At 36.8% G+C, this 20454-nt stretch overlaps 1 protein-coding gene across 18 annotated transcripts in view; it reads right to left on the bottom strand.

The window, feature by feature from the left end:
- NRXN1 (neurexin 1) overlaps nucleotides 1-20454 on the bottom strand; it is a 1133502-nt gene that overhangs the window by 621271 nt on the left and 491777 nt on the right. For all 18 annotated transcript variants that reach the window (XM_073897720.1, XM_025868729.2, XM_073897726.1 and 15 more), the window contains one exon: nucleotides 6859-7297. In XM_073897720.1, the coding sequence (XP_073753821.1) occupies nucleotides 6859-7297 (439 nt within the window). The remainder of the gene's footprint in view (nucleotides 1-6858; nucleotides 7298-20454) is intronic.

Genomic DNA, 20454 nt, shown 5'->3' with positions numbered 1-20454 from the left:
TTGGGTACTTTTTGAAACGCCTGAACATTTTCACCAATAGCACATATTTAAACGTTACATACATGCCATGTGTTAAGTACATGCACATATACAAACACACATACACACTCATAGCAATATGTATACATACAAATATTTAAGATTATAATATACAATGTTGGATAGTTATAAACATCAATCAAGTGGCATATTTTATAATTAAAATATTAAAATTAAAATACTATTCCAAAGAAGTTATATAGATTTTGGGGCGCCTGGGTGGCTCAGTCGTTAAGTGTCTGCCTTCAGCTCAGGTCATGGTCCCAGAGTCCTGGGATCGAGTCCTGCATCGGGCTCCCTGCTCCGCGGGAAGCCTGCTTCGCCCTCTCCCACTCCCCCTGCTTGTGTTCCCTCTCTCGCTGTGTCTCTCTCTGTCAAATAAATAAATAAGATCTTAAAAAAAGAAAAAGAATTTATACAGATTTCTACTCAGCACTCTACAATGAGAGTCACGGCTGCTTGGGTGTGGCATATTTCCTCAGGGTGCCACCGACACCATAGTCCAAGGTCTGCCCTATAAACTGATAAGCCCAGAAAGGAGATTTGGTAGATTGAGAGCAGGTTCCATCTCTCAAGGTTTGACTGATTTACCAAGCCCGTAAGACCACCTAATAAAATAAGAATGCCAAGTTATTAATTCTGTATAAGCTATTAACTGTCACAGGATACGGAATGCTTCCTGTGTAGCTCTGCCAGTATGGATGCCAGCTTACAATCCAAATGTTTATTCACTTGTGATGGGAAGTTTAACTGGTAGCAGGAACCTGGATACTCATATCTCTATAACTGGTCAATTATACCCTTCTACTATAATCAGACTTACAATGAGGAATTATGTTTATTATATAGTAATAGTAAGTATGTATGTTATATTTAAAAATATATATATACATGTTAACAGAGCCTGGAAGAAAATGTGCAAAACTAAAAAAAAAAAAAACAAAAAAACCTGAAAATCTGTTTTGGGGGAAAGAAAATAGATGACTTTTTTCTTTTTAAACATGTTCAAAATAAATAAATACAAGCATTGGTTTAGTAAAATTTAATGTAACAAATTTATGCAAAATTGACTCCATCTAGTCATTGGGATAGTCAAATAATTAAAAAATTATTGATAAAGTGCTTCAGTTTTCCCACTGATGTGTAGTGGTTTAGAGACATGCATATAAAACAATATTATAAATTTACTTAAAACTATTTCAGTGTTGGCAATGAACTAGTAGGTAGAGGCATGGGAGGAATGTTTATAGTCAAAGAGCAAGTTTAAATCAAGACCTAAACAGAGAAATCGTCTAATGATTGTTCAAGTACGAATGTTTAAGTGTGATTCATGAATGGTATACACAGAAATCAGTGCTGGTAATAGATAGCTAGAAAGTGCTGTTCACATCAAACAGTGATTACTATAAACCTCTAATTATGTGCTCTGGAGAGAGGCTTGTGCCTTTTCCACTATAATTTCTAGTTCTTAAACTGGAACTCTATGACTTCAATTCAAGCTCAGTGGTTTCTTAGCTGTTAAATGTAGGCTTACCCATGAATAACCACTGATACAATCTGCTCTACCCTGCTGTACACAAGCAGAATTTGACAATAATAATGAGTTTTCTCTTTAGTTTCAATGTGTAATGATGGTTTGCAAAAAAAAAAAAAAAAAAATTACTGGCAGCTTGCTATAAAAATACTTGAGAGGATACCCTTGACTGAGCCAAAGAGCTTAACACAAATTTACACAATACTCAGGCTCCAAGAAAACAGTCATTAACCTCATCCTAATTTTAGTACAATTCTCACTTTAGCTAAATACCTGGACACAGTTATTTTGTGTTAAGTTTGGGGGCAAAAGCAAGGGAAAGGGGAACTCTGGAAAGGGAAGAGGGGTTGGTAAGGGAGCATTCAGCTCTTAAGTCCTGCAAAGTTTGCAGAGTAACAAGCCTCTTCAATCATATTTATTAACTCAGCAACTTAGAGGTTTTGTTCTGTTAAGTAGCTAAGCTATCCATGGAAGATATTCACTTTGTGCAGCACTCAAATCATACACTCTGACTTTGTACCTTGTATGGTTCCTCCTTTGCCAGTCTAGCCCAGGATCTGAAAAGGCCATTCATAGCTCAGCCTACCAGGCCCCATGTCACTGGTCACAGACTACTCAGGCAATAGAAGAAGCTACACTGTACCAAGACAGCAGCTGTGGCCAACAGTAGCAGTCAAAGTGGAAATAAAATATCTCTTTCCCATGTCACAGAATGGAAGAAGGGAGGTACAACCCAATACAATTACTTGCGCTGACAATGAAGTTCTAGAAATTCATCTGATGGCAATATTTCTCACCACACAAGGGGCTCATACATCCACCTTTTAGTGAATAAAGTACTGAAGGGCAAATTGCCAGAAAGATGGGCAGTGCATGTGACTATCTTCCCTGTCATTAGCATGCTTACTGTGTGGCTGCATATCCCAGTCCTCAGAAAGGCGTGAACACCTTCCCTTAATTTTCCTTCTACCTACAGGTTTGCTAAATGATATAGTGATCTCAGGAACAAGCAAAGATAGCAGTCCTGTTCTCATAAGAGCTGGTCATTTTTGTACCAGGCCTATCACCGTCTCTAACAATTATGTAACTTCCTCATTGCAATTTTTTTGGGGGGGACACCTGGGCTTGGAGGATGGCTTTGTATTCATAAAAAAGGGTGGCACCTGTTAACTTACATTGTGTAAACTGCTTTCAGGAAGTAAGGTAAATTCCTTAAAAACTTGCATTACAACAAAAAGAGTGCTATTACTCTTCAAATGTAAATATGATACTACTATTTTTAGAATATTAGGGGTGGGTTGGAACTGAGCCATTCACATATTTTTATTCTTTATTTTTCCTTGTACCAAATATTTATTAAATAACTGCTATTTTGCAAGAAAGTACCAGGACCTGTAGGTATAAACATAAATAAGACATTTCCTTTCATTCATAGGTTTCTTTTATAAATTGTTGAGGGAATATTAAAAATTCAGTGTGTTCACCCAATCTGGTTTTAACCCTACTCTGACCAAGGTAACAAATAGTTACTGGCATCAAATTAATGGCCATGGCTTTATTCCTACTAACTTTAGAATGGTCAATAGCAGAAAGAATAATTCTCAGCCCTAAGCTCCCTCTATGTTAATAACAGAGAAAATAGCTCATTAAATATTTTTAAATATTCAGCTGAAGAGTATCCCAGGCAACCTTCATCATCCATGAGTCAGAAGGCAGCCCACACTGACCTCTTGTCATAGAAGTATCATTTTCCCACGTTATATTAAGACTAATTTTCATAGAGTCTCTGAATATAACTGGTGTGAAAAATGGATAAAATGAATTATTTCTTGAAATTCTCTGTTTCTTAGTTTTAACTGAGCTATAAATCTTAGTATTTCACCAACCTAGCTCAGAAATATCCTTTAAGTAAAATAAAAGCTAGTAGAGTTATTCATTCAATTTTTAAAAGGCTGCTTTATACCAAACCAATGCAGTGTGCAAATATAGAACTTAATTAAAATACTATATATAAAATATTAACAGCTGCAGTTATTAACATTGCATTAAATTCCCTTGAGCTAGGCCAACATAAAATGAGCTCTCTTTTCTTTCAATTTAGTAAAGGGCAGAACTTGGTGTAGTGAATGAGCTTTGGTTTTTACACTGTTTGTCTCAATTCACTAATCTGAAATTGTAATCACATAAAAGTACTTTACTAGCTGCACATCACTGAACATACTAACTCAATCTTTCCTTTGGATTCCAACAAAAATCTCTTGTCTTATTTTCTTTCTTAATGTAAATTATACTGTCTTAAGGCATCCCTCTCATCTTTCCATCCAGCACTGAACTTTCTAAATTAACACAGATATTCTCTGCTTTTGAACTTTTTCCAATGAGGGCACAAAAAGGTCAGTTAATAAACTATTGGCAATTTGGAAGAATTAAAGAATTTAAAGAGAAAAAAAGTGGATTTTATTTGGCTTGGGGATTAAGGCATTTATCCAATTCTTATTGTCATAGGTCATCCAAGGAACTTGGGAAACTAATTAGACCACATCAACACTTAAGACTAGAATAAATTACCATTATCAAATGAATAATGGCTGGTTTTGTTTTCCTTTGTACATTGTTTGCATTTATTAAAATTTTGACATTAACCATGTATTTCTTCATATAGTTAGAGGTGAATGAAATACAACTGATCTGAAGTATGGTAATTTTTGCCCCTCTGAACTTCCAAAAGATTTCCACTTAATGCAGCTGCTGGGTGGCTCAGTTGGTTAGGTGTCTGCCTTCAGCTCAGGTCATGATCCTGGGCTTCCGGGATCAAGCCCCACATCGGCCTCCCTGCTCAGTGGGAGTCTGCTTCTCCCTCTCCGTCTCCCTCTGTTCCTCCCTCCATTCATGCTCCTGCACTCTCTCTCTCTCAAATAAATAAATAAAAATCTTTAAAAAAAAAAGATGTCCACCTAATCTAATCAGTTATGTTTTGAATTATTATGAAGTCTGGAATGCCTGGGTGGCTCAGTCAGTTAAGCATCTGACTCTTGATTTGACTCAGGTCATGATCTCAGGGTCGTGAGATCGAGCCTCACATTGGGTTCATTGTGGAATCTGCTTGAGATTTTCTCCCTTTGCCCCTCCCCTGGGTTGCGCTTGCACTCTCTATGTCTCTCAATAAATAAACAAATACAAATAAATTATGATGAAGTCTAACATGTACATACACATACTTGAGAGTAATTTAAAAATTTTATTCTAGGTGTATTTTAAGTTAAACTGTATCATCCAGAAGTTAATATTTCAAAGCACAAGATTAGTCCATGCTCCATTGCTCTTTTTTGAGACTTCTGTTTGAAAGTTCCTAAGTAGCCAATCAACTCAGCGAACTCTGATAGAAACAGGCTGGAGGAAGTGAAAGGGAGGTACTCTCTTGCTATATTTCTGTATTCCCCTCAATGTACACTTCTCAGCTTAAATCAGAAAGAAAAAACAAAGAGGAATCCAATTTCTAATGGAATCAGTATAATGCAGATGGTTGTCTACCATCAGTCACCTAAGATAAAAGAACTGATAAAAGAAGTATGGATAGCACAGAGTGGTAACTAATCTTCCCTGTGGAAGATTTCAGGGAAACGAAAGAACAGAGGGAGACCAAGTTTCCGGAGGGGGATGAATCAGAAATCGTCTCCGAGATATCTGAGCATCAGAGCAATGGGTTCTGACCTTCCTTCAATTTTCCACCCTCACCTCCGGCTCCCTCCCAATTCCCATTCATTCCACGTCTTTATTTTATTGGGCAAAAAGAGAGAAAAAAAAATATTTGTAGGATGTCAATCACAATCTTTTTGATTGATGAGCAGGAAAACAAGGCATGACTAAGAGTGAAATAGGACACAGTTGTGTTGAAGGAACCTGGGAGGACACAGGTGACAAGGGGGTCTATGGAAGAAGCACTCACCCCAGGACTGCAGCACGGCCCTCCTAAAACAGGATGGTGATCACAGATGACTGGATTTGAAAGAAGCACTAAGAGTTCTCTGGTCTGTGCTGACCATTGGCTGGAAAGTTTTGCAAAAATATAGAATCCTAGATCCCATCACTGTTGATACCCCTTCATCAGGTCTGGGAGCCAGTCAATACAGGATCCTTCCCAGTATGTTTCATGAAGAAAGAAATTCAGACCCACAAAAAATGCCTTGGGCAAGCTTACACTGCTTTTTAGTGGAAAATCCAGAGTGCATGGTATGGTATATAAGTAAATAAGGGAGTGCACGGAGGGAAGGGAGGAAAGCAGTTAGGTCTAAATTCAGTTGTCTTCTATTATAAGAAGCTAATTTGATTTGTAAGTGAGAGGAACAATCAGAGCATGGGAGCACAAGGTGAAGAAAGTAAAAAAGACATAATATATAGTTAATACACCTAAAATAAGTTGCTTCTCTCTCTCCCTCTCTCTCTCTCTCCCCCTCTTTCTCTACTTCTCTCTGTCTCTCTCTCACTTTCTGGGTTTCCACAAATGCTATTCCCTCTGTCTGGTTGATCCTTGTCCCCACAAACCTAATGCTAGTCAATTCCCTAAGCCCCCTAATCCAATTTCAAATTTCAAAGTAAGTAAATATATTATTTCTTCAGACCTTCTCTACAATGCCCCTACCTTTCCCCAATCACACACATGCACACACACACACATCTCTAGGGAAAAAAGCATAGCAAAAGGAATCCAGAGGAAATTAAATTAATTCCAAACGTCTTTCATTAGAAAGGGAAGCTACTTGGAAGTCAACAGAGTTTTGCCCGTGTTCTTGAAATCCTACTGCGTTGATTAAAGTGTTTATGATACCACAGATCCAACTTGGATAAAAATTAAACTAAGGATTAAAAATTAAACTAAGGATTTTCTATGTGGATTGTTGAATTTTCTTTTTTCATATTTTATATTTGCCACTCCAGGCACCTCCAACATAAGCAATAATTGGGAATACAAGAACCCTGAATTTTGTCACTTGCAAATTCAAGATAAAATTTCGTGCAAGATTTGGCACTTGATTATCCAATAAATCTTCATTTAAGAAGTGATTCCAGAAGACATTTCAGCATTTGGGGTTTGATGCCCACCTATAATGATTAGTTAGCTCCTTCTGATTTGTATATGATGTGAAACAGAAATAATAACAGACAATTTCCTTTACCCTAAAGACAGAAATGCAGAAAATCTTTAATATGTCTTGGTTTTAATTCCCTGGTGAGTGGGGAAAGGAGTGTTCCAGCAGGTAAAGAGTATAGAAAAAATGATAAATTACCTGACCGTCCATCTCTCTGGAAGTCCACATGATACCATTCTCCATCATTCACCTTCTTCTGCAGGGCTTTGATTTTTATTGTACCTGACCCCATGTCCAGGAGGAGGTAGAGATGGCCATCTAGCATCTCAATAGCAAAGAAGTCAACCTTTATCATCTGAGGGTGCTTGGCATCTTTTTGGTGTCTTGGCTTGCCATGGCTAAATAAAATGAGGCCATTTGGCTCTGTTGTACGGAAATCAAATGATATGGAGCCTGTTTTCTTTGCATTCCATTTAGGCAAAGAGATGAAAGACTCTGGGGTTTCAAAGGTGATGGGGTCCAAAGTTGCAACATTCTCACATTTGAATGCCACCACTCCGTGGATCTTCATCTTAGGGTCTCCTTGCTTGGCAAGTCGAGATAATTCCAGCCTTACATCGTTATTTTTATATACAACCTGTGAGCAGAGGATAGAGTGAGAAACCAGGCCCATAGTTTAATATTTAGAACTTGTCTTCAGTTCATGTAACTTGCAACACATGTAACAATTTTTAGTGCATTTTGATAAATAAGATAGCTTTTTCAGCCAAATAAAATTCAAGTATCAACTCATTAAACAGTAACCATTCCAATCTAATTTCACTCAAATACTGTGTGTATACACACACCCACACTGGTTGTAGATGACTCAAATAATTTGAGTGAATCTGCATACAGTTTTCATTATTTCAAGCGTGTATAGACTCAAACTTATATTTGCTTTTGTTGTTGGCTATTATACTTTGTTTATTAAATATAAAAGTTTTTCAGTTTTCCCACTACTAAAGTATTTGAAATTAGATATTTTGAGTAACAGTTCCTTAAAATATAGGATCTCGTCTATGGTCTATATAGCCACAATGGGTATAAACTTTGTAAGATAATCACAAGTTGAGGTAGAAAACATCCTGAAGTTTCTCAGAAAAGTCATAAAATACAACTAAAATTGCAGAAGCTCTCTTTCCCCCCTTGGCCTACATTAACAACTGTTTGAATAATGTTGGGTAACTTTGGAACATTGTTGGCTCTAAATTCATTCAACTTGTATTACTTGTGTTCCATTTTACTTTCAAGTATACAAATGAGGAACGAAATTTGTCCTGTTGTCTCATTTCCCAAGGCACTTCATCCGAATTGGCTTGTGGTTCTGAATGCTTGTTGATAGTCCGATGGCTTTTTGGACTCTGAATGGCACATTGGACAAATCCACCTGCAGAGCTCCCAATATCGTGCATCTGCTATCACATCACCTTAATAAACTTGAAGCCATTCTGACATAAAGATAAAAAGAGATCCATATCCTGCCTCTATAAAATGCATACCATGCATAATTACATTTCCAAAATACATATGTCATATTGACTTAAGAATAAATTAGCTATCTGTGTCCAGAGAACTATCTAAAATATTTTAAGAAGCCATTCAAAAGTTCATAGCAGCCAACACCGACAGGTTCTAAATTCATTTATATTCATATAATAGGAAAAAAAAAGACAGCCTGTGTCTGATTAGTGCTATAAAGTTAACTGGTCAATACAGCAGTTTATTTCCTCCAAACCTATGGCAAAACCTAACTAAGCCAAGAGTTAGTGTGGCTCATGAATTTCCTGATATGATTTTTTATTTTTTTTTAAAGATTTTATTTATTTATTCATGAGAAACAGAGAGAGAGAGAGAGAAAGAGAGAGAGGCAGAGGGAGAAGCAGGCTCCCCACTGAGCGGGGAGCCCGATGTGGGACTTGATCCCAGGACCCTGGGATCATGACCTGAGCCGAAGGCAGACGCTTAACCATCTGAGCCACCCAGGCGTCCCCTGATATGATTTTTTAATGGATACTTTATTTTTCAGTGATTAAGAGTGTAGGCTCTGATTATCAGACTCTTTGAGTTCAAAATCCAGTGCTAGCATTACCTAACTGCATGATCTCTCCAAGCCTTATTTTTTTTTTTCCTTTTTAGGGAGATAACACCCTACAGGATGGTTGTAATTATTAAAGAAGAAAATGAATGTAAGTGAGAGAATCTACATAAAGGCAATCAATCCAATGCCAGGCATATTGTGAGATTTTCAATAAATATCAACTACATCAAACTACATGATAATAAATACCATCTCTTCATTATCATCTAGTAAACACAGAAATAATGTAAATTAATTCATTTTAAAGAAATGCTTAGAAATTAAGCACACACATATAATTAGTATTTTATACCTGATTTGTGCCAAGCAAAGAAGTCACATCTTTCCACTTCTAGTCCTGGTGTTTCAGTTTACATTTATCTTGAAGGAGGATTATTATAAAGAATGCCATATCCCTTATTCTTTGAGCAAATATGTATAATGGTTTAATAAGCAAATACTGACAACAAAAGAAAATGAACTTAAGCAATAACAAAAGGGAATTAGATTAATTCTTAAGTATACTTTCTTGAAGAGAGAAAGAGCTATTAAGCCTTGGGAAAGTTGATTTAGGATTGTCTTTCTTTGGGGATCTTTAGAAGTGGAGAAAATGGTTTCCATGGATGAGTTTCCAAGTTTTTTAACCTCTCACCATGACTTTCAAGCTACCCAAGCCTATATTTTTTTTCCCACTTTTCTTGGCAATTTATATTTTATTATTTGGAGATTCCCTTGACAAAGATATCGATCAGGAATGACTGTAGTATTTTCTGACCCAGTTGATGCAGATGATAACATTGACTATGCTAGCACATTGCCCATGAAATAGAACCACCACAACAGAGTCAGGTGTTTCTGACATGAGTAAGTAGGTATAAGGCTGAGTATATTGCTTCATGAGTCTGATACCAGCTACAAAAAAGTTGAGGGATGTGGGGTTAGGGCAATTCTAGGTAAGGATTTCAGTGAGTGATTTATAATCTCATGAGTGAGTTGGATGCCCTGGAAAAAAGGAGGGCAAGATGGAGAAAAAAAGTAGGGATTCCTTTGATCAGATAACTTAGGGTTAGCCATGCACACACACACACTGCCTCCACACCCAACCCCCTGCCCCCCCCAAAAAAAGAGTCTCCACCAGAATCTATGCTGTGTGTAAGACAGGGTTCTTGCTCACTGTAGTCAAGCATCAAGATCAGTGTCTGGCACAAAGCAGACACTCAGTAAATATTTGCTGAGAATTGAATAAAATTCTTTATTCACTTTTTTTAACCTAGTCCCAGATTATAGACTATTATTAACAATATTTACAAATGTAGTTATGTAAAGCAGAATGTGGTACTGCAGTCTAATCTCACAAACTGGCTACTATGTTTGGTCTATTGCTTTTTATTTTTTAAATTTTTTATTGTTATGTTAACCACCATACATTACATCATTAGTTTTTGATGTAGTGTTCCATGATTCATTGTTTGTGCATAATACCCAGTGCTCCTTGCAGAGCGTGCCCTTTTTAATACCCACCACCGGGCTAACCCATCCTCCCACCGCCCTCCCCTCTAGAACCCTCAGTTTGTTTTTCAGAGTCCATCGTCTCTCATGGTTCATGTTTGGTCTATTTCTTTAGAATAATGTGGAAACTACTGTGCACGTTCAGTTATAAACAGCAAGCTGGCCTGTGTATTGGAAAACTTTACCTTCAAACTCATATTGTGGGGTTTAAATTACTTTTGGAATGAAAAACACCTGAGTTAAAATTATCCAGAGGTAGAATCATTTTCCTAGAAGAACTATCTTGAGGAGAAGCATGATGTACTTTTTTTTTCCTTCTCATTTTGTATTCTTTGAAAGGTAACTCAAGAAGACAGAAAAGCAATTTTAGATAGGCAGGCTGATAGCTTTCACAACTACACTACTACTGCATCTGACCCAGATTTCCTAATCACCCTACTTTTCCAAAGTTAGACATACTCTTCAAGTGACCTGAAAAGAGTTCAATTATAATAATAAGTAGACAGCAAGCACTCCAAATCTTCTAAAAATTCACATGTAAGCTATTTTTTTGCTTCTTTCTGAGATAATATGGTTCTGAATCATTTATAATTATTCATATATCTTTTTTATATATATTTTATTTATGTCAAAAGTTGTAATTTATTTAATAGTTTCAACTTTCAAAAAATATCTATATACTCTATCATCTTAACAATTAGTGATGATATTATTGCACACTCATTTGGGTCTGTTCATAAAATCAAGATTTCTTTGGGGATATTGACCTTTCCTTTTGTTTTTTTGAAGAGTAATTCACAATGTTGTATTTCACTTCTCTGCTTCTTGGGCATAAATCCCAAAGGGATAAAAACATGAAAGAGACTAGATTTTTTTTTTTTTTTGGTCATCTATAGGATTTTTTAAATGTCCCTCATACTTAAATATGCAAGAACAGGAGCAATATGTCTGTATTTTTATATTCCTAGGCTTGATATATGAGGTAGACAGTCACTGACTATTTTATTTGATCTTCAAATTAATCCTAAAAAGGCAAGGGAAAAAAAATAGGTGAAAAAAATAAGTTTGAGAGTCTGGGTATAGACATAGTTTAATCACAAAGCTCTTATCTAAGTCAACTTGCCTAACCTATCTCTCAGTTTCTTAATTCCTAAAATATATATATTATCTAAATATATATATTATCTAAATATATATATCTAAAAAGGAAAAGCATGTCATATCTAACAATCCTTGAGCTTTCTTCCCCTTAATCTATGTGATTTGGGACCAAGGTAAAAGAAGTTCTATTGTTCCTTCTCTATGTCTGGCTTTTTCCAGTTGTGGTTTTGATGTCAGGATATTGTTCATTATTCTAAGATATAGTGAAACACTAATCCGTTAGGTAAAGAGAATGTTCACTACATCTTTAGGTACACAGACATACCTCAAGGATTATATCTAAGGTTTGTACAGACGGTATTGAAGAACTGGTAGCTGAGAGATGAGGCCCTTTCCACAGGAAGTGGGAGCGTGTGAAATATGCGCATCAGGAGAAAGCACTTGCTACTCAAATAATGACTTTTTTGTTGTTATAAATAAATGTTTCAGCTTAGAAATTTCCATGAGGCTCTTGAATTCATTAACATGCATTGATCAAGGCTTTTCATATCTTAACTATGAGAGTATACAGGGTGATGGGATGCACACTGCATGTAAAGTCAGGGAGTGATGCAGGGATCTAGACTCAGTGGTGACCTCCCTGAGAACATGAATGGCTTATTCTAATCTGAATCTTGGTTCTTTTCCATTCTTGGGAATAACAGTAAGTAAGGGCTAAGAATCTGGTTCTCAAGATTTCAAAGAGAATTGCAGCTCACCCACTTGCAATCCTGTGACCTTGTGCAAGTCCTTCAACCTCACAGAGGCTTACTTTTATCTGTAAAATGGAGTAATCATATCTACCACATTAGGGAGATTGTCAATAATAAATTATATTTCAATGAAAGTGCTAACAACAGGGTCTGGCACAGAGGAAGGGCCCAGGTGAATATCAGCTGCTCTTGTTAGTGTTGTTATCATAAACAATAGTATTATTACTCTGGGAGAGAATGAATGGAGTTGTAAAAAGTTAACAGCATGGTACAAAATAGATGACTGCTCAATGTTTTACAGTAATTAACAGGGCTGCGACCGCAGAATCAAAGAGATCAAAGCAGACTGGGGCTTCTTTTTGTATGCTGGCATGTATATTGCTCTTTGAAGGCTTTCTCTATAAGCTGAGGTTTCTTAACCAGAACACATACATAGGAAGCTAGCCAGCCTGGGGCTTTTACTTTTACTCATGAGAGAACTTCTGTGGCATTTGACATCAACAAAACCACCATCCCACTACAAAAAGAATCAGCTAAGATTTACTCAGTGTTTATATTCTGTCAGACCCTGTTAAAAGAAATTTATATGTTTTATGTGTTTGTTCCTCACAAGCATCCTAGGAAATAGAAAACATTATCCTATTTTATCAGTAAATACGTGGAGGCACAGAGCTCACTGAACGCTTTCTATTCGGACCAGGTCAAATACTGTGAGTAGCTAATGATATTAACTTCAAACTCTCTGTTTGTCTCTGCAGGAAATTTCATTTACAGTTTTCATGTATAATTTCATTTATACTTTTTGATAGCAGTTGCTAAGCAAGAGATTCACAAACGGCTATTTGCCACCATGCAAAAGGATGACCTTGCTATGAGTTACATGGATTATTACAAAAACAGTATCTTTCCTTCTATTTGTCCTTATTAAAATACCTCTAAATGAATCAAATATCACAACTGAGCAGGAGAGTGTTTTCGTGCGCCCATTGATTAAAATGTCTCTTCAGGGACACCTGGGTGACTCAGGCAGTTACACGTCTGCCTCAGTTCAGGTCATGATCCCAGGGTCTTGGGATGGATGGAGCCCCACATAAGGTTTCCTGCTCAACGGGGAGCCTGCTTCTCCCTCTCCTTCTGCCGCTCCCCCTGCTTGTGCTCTCTCTCTCTCTCTCTAATAAATAAATAAATAAAAATCTTTAAAAAAATTGTCCCTTCAAATCCAGTTTAAGTAATGGGGATTATTTCTGTTTCCAGGACTACAGTGTAGTTTTTCAACAGGTATGCCTTTTGGATATATATAATATTAGGATACATATAATAAAATAGTAGAATTAAAATATTAGAATAAACCAGTATAACTTCTCATGGATATTTGTTATTGGTGTATTTATCTGTAAGGTGTAAACTATATGTGAACACATACACACACAGCTTACACATTACCTAATATAAATGTGTTTACATATAGTAGGTCAAACCTGCTAAAATTGATGTCCAGAACAATTTTACATATATATTAGAATATGTAGTACATCTCTAGATGGATAAGTAGATAACACATATGTATATATAAGCATATGCATACCAAAATACAAATATACGTACACTGATAGCATTTAATAATTTCAGAAATTAGAGGTTCTTGGCTAAAACACACAGACGGTCTTACTCATTTGGAATCAAAAATGTCTTGGCCTACAAACAAATATCAGCACTTAAAAGCTTAGCTCACTCCAAAGGAAGGGCTGCAGCCAAAGAAAAGAAAAGAAAAGAAAAGAAAAGAAAAGATTCTTTTATTATTAAAAATGGTAGAAAATTAAACAGATTTTCTCCAGTGTTCCTGCCACCATGAAGAGACAATTATAAAAGCAGAGTAGATGCAAAGTGGTCACTTAAGAAAAAAAAAAACAAAAAAACATTGCACTCATTATTGTCCTATCTTCCACCTAAGGTCAAGTTGCCAGTGCTGTTCACTTTCTTATACTGAGAACCTAGCGTAGAATGTGCTTATAATAAAAAGGTGATAATAAAAGGTGAAAAAAAGTTTGTTGAACTTAACAGACTAAGGGACTGAGAGGATTTTAGCTTTCCTGAAAATGTCACACCACAGAAGTTTTCATCTATGCTTTGAATATGCCCACTTGAGGCAGATGGGCATCCAGCTGCAAAGATTCATGGCCTGAGTGCGAGTCAGAGAAGGTGTGGCAGATAGGAAATGCACAAGCCCTGTTCAAAGTAGCCCAATGCCACCATTAAAAAAATACCTAGCATTCAGAAAATCTGATTTGAAAGAGAGTTACATAAGGAATTTTGAAAGATAAGAAGGTTGGTTTTTGGGGGGTATGGGAAGGGGAACAGCAGAGTTGGTGGTTTTTTTTCCCCCTGTAATCTAATACTATTCAGAGATTATATGCAGATAAAATTTTCAACTAAAAAACTGACTCTCCCCACATCTAAATAAATAAATAAACTAATTAGAGAATATAAAAACAGACAACGATAATATCATTTCTCAGGCATGTGATTTAGTTATTTCAAACCAGATATTAGGTGAAATTTGGAAAGGACAAAAAATAACGTTTTATTTAAGCAATGTAGAGAAAGGAATCTTTTTGCTTTGTTCCAGTTAAACATGACCAACTACATCTTATCATGAAAAGAAGGAAAAGCAAAAGAAAATACCTCTTGCTTTGCCCTTCCTTTATTCCACCATTAGTGAAGTGCCTAAAGTTATTTAGACAACCTTGGGCGCCATCTGTACAAGTCAGCTGTGGGAGCAAAAATGCTGTGTTGTCCTGGGGTTAACAGCTCGATTTAATGAAGCTTTCAGTGGCATCTGGGTGTGTAGTGACTTGAGTTCCACTAAATAGGAATGTCTATTTCTCTCAAATTAAAGATTTGGTAATTCAGTAATGCCCTTGGGGGGAAAAATTCGAAAAATGAACCACTATTTCAATAACATGAGATTTGAGATGTCCACTTTTGAAAAGTAAAAGCTGAAAACTAGATCAATCCTCTTATTTTCAGATGAGGAAACTGAGGCTCAGAGAGCTAAGAGACTGTCTCAGTTGGCATCAAGCTCTGATCGTGAGCAAGTATCAAGGAATTCGGTGTTCGGTTCTTTTTTGACTCTGTTCAAAAACAAACAAATGGAATGATGAACCAATGAGCCATCTCTAGCAAGGCTAGAATAGGAGAGGCCCTAGAGCAATTACAAATGAAGAGCAGCCACCGTTCCAGCAACATGGCGGAAAGGGAACCGTAACTGATTTAAAGGCAATTCTATCTTTAAAACTGTGATAGCTTCACAATAAGCTGACATTGAAATATAAAAATAAAACTTCTGAGGGGGAAAAATCTTGCAGTTATTTCCCCCACTAATGGCATTGACAAAGACACTGGAGAAGTGAACTAGAAACAATAAACTTGCAATGTTTACTGCTATTTTGCAACTAAGTGATGAAGATATTTTCAGCATCAGTCTTTCATGATCTTGCAGAATGTGACACACCATAAATTAGGGTTTAAAGCTTCTATTCCAAGCTGGCAGATGCTGCTAATAAGGACAATGCATGTCTGCTTTATCCCAAAACTTTTAAAATCCTCTACCAGTCTCAATGAGGGACAAGAGGCTGCTTTATTATTTTTTTAAGGGAACCTATATTGCTATGAAGCAAGAATGGTATCTTTGAACTGATCATAACACAGCAGTTGGCATCAAATGTTATGTCTGCATTAACCAATTCATGTTCTTTTGCATCCCTAGCCTCAGTAAAGCTTCCCCATCATCTAATTTTACATTTTTCTAACGAGGTGGCTATTAGTATATACTATACCATCTAGTGTATGGATGTCCATAGTATGCATGGATGTATGTATATATACAAAATACCACATACTGTGCAGTTTGTCCTTCCTCCATTGATTTACCATGACATGCTGTACGTCGTTTGGATATACCAAAGTTTTAACATTTCATTCTACTATCACTTTTTGATTGTGTTCATCACTCTTTAGCTTAGAAAGTCCTCCCCCAAGAGAGATTAATAAATATATTGTTATGTACAATGTTTATTACTTAATTTTATAGGTGTTTGTGTGTGTGTAACTTTGTAATCTTTGAAGATAAAAATCCAGATTGACTCCCCCTGCCCAGATAGTTACTTAAGTAAGCCAGCACATTTTTTGAATAATTTCTATTTTTTCTGCTGATTTGTAAAGCCTACCACATTTTTAAATTCTTACATATACTGTACAAGGTTCTGTTTCTGAGCATTCTATTGTTTTCTTTCTCTTTCCTTCTTTCTGTCTTCTTTCTTTCGAGTTCCACTTCATTTAATTATATCATCTCTATAGTGTGTTCTAATATATGTTAGGTCTCTCCTGCTAAGCTATTTATATTATTTATTCTAATAATGTTCATACATTGCATCGTATAGTTTTTTTCCTGTATAAATAAGATAAATATATGTAACAGAACTCTTGTAGTTTCTCCGATTCAGCTTTCCAAAATGTAGTCAGCTAAAGCTGGTGGCAAATTATTCATTCAAACTCACTTAGAGACTTTTTTTTAGAGAGAGAGAGAGAGCTTGAGCGTGCGTGTGAGTGCGGGAGGGGGGAGGCAGGGGCAGAGGGGGAGAGGCAGGGGCAGAGGGAGAGAGAGAATCTCAAGCAGACTCCACACTCAGCACAGAGCCCAACGTGGGGCTTGATCTTACGACCCTGAGACCATGACCTCAGCTGAAATCAAGAGTCAGACACTCAACCGACTGAGCCACCCAGGTGCCCTAAAGAGACTTTTGAATGGCAAAAGGAAATTATACCTTGCTTAGAATTACATTCCTATTATTATAATTATTTGCAAAGTTATCATCCATAGGTGATTATAATAATTTTGATGTTAACACATCAGAGAATCTGGCCTCGTGCAAGAAAATTGTATTTTACAACATATAGATACACAACTATAGAGAAAAATAAACTTAGGGGAAAAATGAAATTATAAGCACACTAATAATCACAAGGCCTGGTAGAGTTTCTTGCAGTAAAATGCTAGGAGTGGGTGGCCAGGTCCGTTGGAGAGACTTGGAGGACAGGCTGAACGACTCTCAGGGCAGGAGAAAGCCCAGTGTGCTCCACTTCACTGTGGCTCTCCTCAAGAGGCTAGGCCGCTTGCCTGAGGACACACAGCTCGTGTCGAGCTACTAAGTGATGGACAAGACAGAATCTGAATGCCTTTCTCCAGACCCGGGAACAGACTGTACAATTTTTTGTTTGTTTTCTTTCCGTGGGACTGTTTTGATAATTAAGTTTCCTTCAGCAATAAAAGCCTTCCAACTCTATTAAGCCCTGTTGATTTGAGATTTCAAGATCTGATTATCAAATTTGTGATTAGTCACATTGTATCAATTCCCTCTCTTGCCCAGGCTCCCAGCCGTTCCTTCTTGACCACCCCTCTACCTGAGCACCCACCAAGGAAACACGGAAGCTGATATTTAAGACGGCCAATGCTGCTGTTTTTCCCATCCACAATAAAAATATTTTGCAAACTAGAAGTTGTGTGTAAATGTGCCCCATAATTTTAATATTATCTGAAGGTGATGCATTGTATGATACATAACTATAGATATAGATATGAATATAGATTCGAACAGCCTTAAGTTTGAATTCCTGCTCTGCTACTTAACTACACTGTCTTGGAAAAGTTCCTGAGTTTCTCCGAAGTAGTCTCCCCTTTTTCAAATAAAGTTAACACTTATATTGTAGTATTATTTAAGCACATACCGTACTAAGTGCTTGGTCTTGGGCACTGAGTAAAGAGTAGTCATTACTGTTATTATTATGATCTTAAATGTGTAAGAGAGGAACGCTGGTCATTTAAATAAATAAGTGGCTTCTTCTCTAAAAAGTAAAGAAGCACGCTTTGAAGTGATTAATCACCCTCAACTCTTCATGTTTACATGACTACTTCCTAAATTTCGATTCCTTATCTCCCATGAACTTTAATTTTGAAAGATTTCATCTACTAAACAAGAGGTGTTCATTGAGGAACACTTTGTTTGCAATTTTAAGTTTATCAAAGACATAATGAGATTGCCTCTATAATCACACTGAGTTGACAGAATTCCAGCCCCGTGCAAATAGCTGTTTTATTTAGATTATGCTAAGAGTGAGTAAGTAGGTAGCCTTTCCTAGATTTGTTGAAATACTGAGCATACATAACTGTTCTTCATTTCTAATATCGAGGACCCTAAAAAAGTATAGAGACTCTAGGTTGTGAACTGTTATTTTTCAATTATGGCTGCTCAGCACTGAGGTATTTCTTCTTAATGCATTCTTTAATTATTTCCTTTGGAAGGTCCCTAGTGCTTCAAATGTCAGATGGGTTGTGACTTTTGCCAAGGGTTGCTTAGTTAACTGTTTATTTAATGAATGGGGTTTTATGTGCTGCTGAATTTCTCATGGCACACGTTAGGAAATTCTTGGCAGAATTTAAATTGGAGAACTGAGAAACATATTGGCTCTTACGGAAGCTCAATCAGCTCCCAGGCAGGAGCAGGGCCTTTGCCAAGGAAAATTCACTAAAATAAAAAATGCAAAGACCAAACTCGCACACAATGCAAGGGAAACTGACTTTGGTGTCTAGAATTAAATGAATGTTGGATTTGGGTATCTCAGGTGGCCTATGAATAGAAGTGAGGGAAATGCTTCACAATTTCGGGAGAGAAACAGGAACGAGATCCCTTTGCTTTGGAGGATGACAATGTGCTTAAATGTCTTGATTGCTTGGGATACTCAATTAGCTGCTAAGAAAAATAAAATGGAGTCTTATGTAATTTCTCACATGTTTCCTCCTTATGGAGATGAATCTAAACCTATTTTTATGTTATTGAAAGATATAATCAGTTTATTCATTTCACTTAAGAAATAAGAATTGCATTTTTAAAAAAAGCTGCAGCAGCAGTGACTGAACGTCCTAGAACAAACATCCAGATGGCTATATTTTTAAAATGATTTGGCCAGGACCCTAGATATTGTATAAGCATCAGTTATCAGGTATGTTTTCTTTGAGGACTGAGAAGAGAATATTAAAAAAAAGCCCTAAAATGTTATGTAGGCTCTGAAAAGTCCCTAATCCACCGAAATATTTTTTATTTACTTTATTTATTATTATCATTATTATTTTTACTCAGTAGTATTACAAAATGAGGAGGGAATCAGAGATTTTTAAAAATTAAACACAAGTTTGAGAAAATAAAGATGAGAACGTATCTTTCAGTAACGTAAGATGGAGAGCACTAGCCTACTTGCCGTTGCTATATGAATATATGAATATCCAGTCTTGTGTGGAAGGAAGGCCTGTTGCAGTCATCTCCTTCCGGGTATCACTGTCTTCAGCTCCTTCCTTTAACTCTATGCACTCTGCCAGCCCATGTCCCAACCCCCTTCCATCTCTGGAAGAGCAATTTCCTGAGTTAGCCTAGCTCTCTCTCTCTCTACTGGCTTATGGAGGCTCCCTGCATCTTGGGTGATCAGAGGCCTGGCTAGCTCCCTGGGCTCCTGTCTGTTTGGTGCCATTTTCTCACATTATTCAAAAATTAAGAGGGCTGGATTCATCAGCACATAAATGCTAATCTGATGCTAGGTTGGCCATCTCTCAGGTAGCTAAATGGACACATGTGTTCTCTTCTTCAGGCCTAATTGCTTGGCTGTCATCTATCCTGGCTCAGGACTGAAACACTCCCCCCAGCAGACAGTTCACTGGGTTTGGCCATCTATACCCACTTGCTACTAATTGCCCTTGATTCGCTAGTATGTTGCTTGATATATATTAATATAAATCATAATAGCACCAATAACCAACCATTAAGCACCTTCTATGTATCCCATGCATTTTTAGCTCCATTACATAAACACTTATTTCTCATAATTTTTGTCTCCATACCAAGGTTCAGAGAATTTAAGTATTGTGTCCAAAATGCACAGCTAATGGATGACAAAACAGTAATTCAACTCAACATTTATCTGATTACAAACTCATAGATGTGGTTTTAGTTCATGTTCCTTACCATGTCATGGGATATTGGCTGTGTTCCTGTTTACTTGGCCAGCACTGGTCTTGGCACATTTTCTCAAGCTGGTCATCAATAAGTAAAAGGACATCTATGCCCTTCCTATTCTTCCATGATCTGGCTCCTCTGACTAGGTGGGATTCTCTTAACACTACTGGTGGAAAAAAAAAAAAATCCCCTTTGGTTCCAGCCTATTCTCTTTATCTCTTGATTTCAGGATAACGTTCCCATGGCTGTCCTA

Source organism: Callorhinus ursinus, unplaced genomic scaffold, assembly GCF_003265705.2.
Source record: "Callorhinus ursinus isolate GAN/ISIS: 27379988/994484 unplaced genomic scaffold, GSC_fseal_2.0 scaffold10, whole genome shotgun sequence".
NCBI lineage: Eukaryota > Metazoa > Chordata > Mammalia > Carnivora > Otariidae > Callorhinus > Callorhinus ursinus.
Note: the sequence above shows the minus strand (reverse complement) of the source record. Positions and strands in the feature narration are given on the sequence as shown.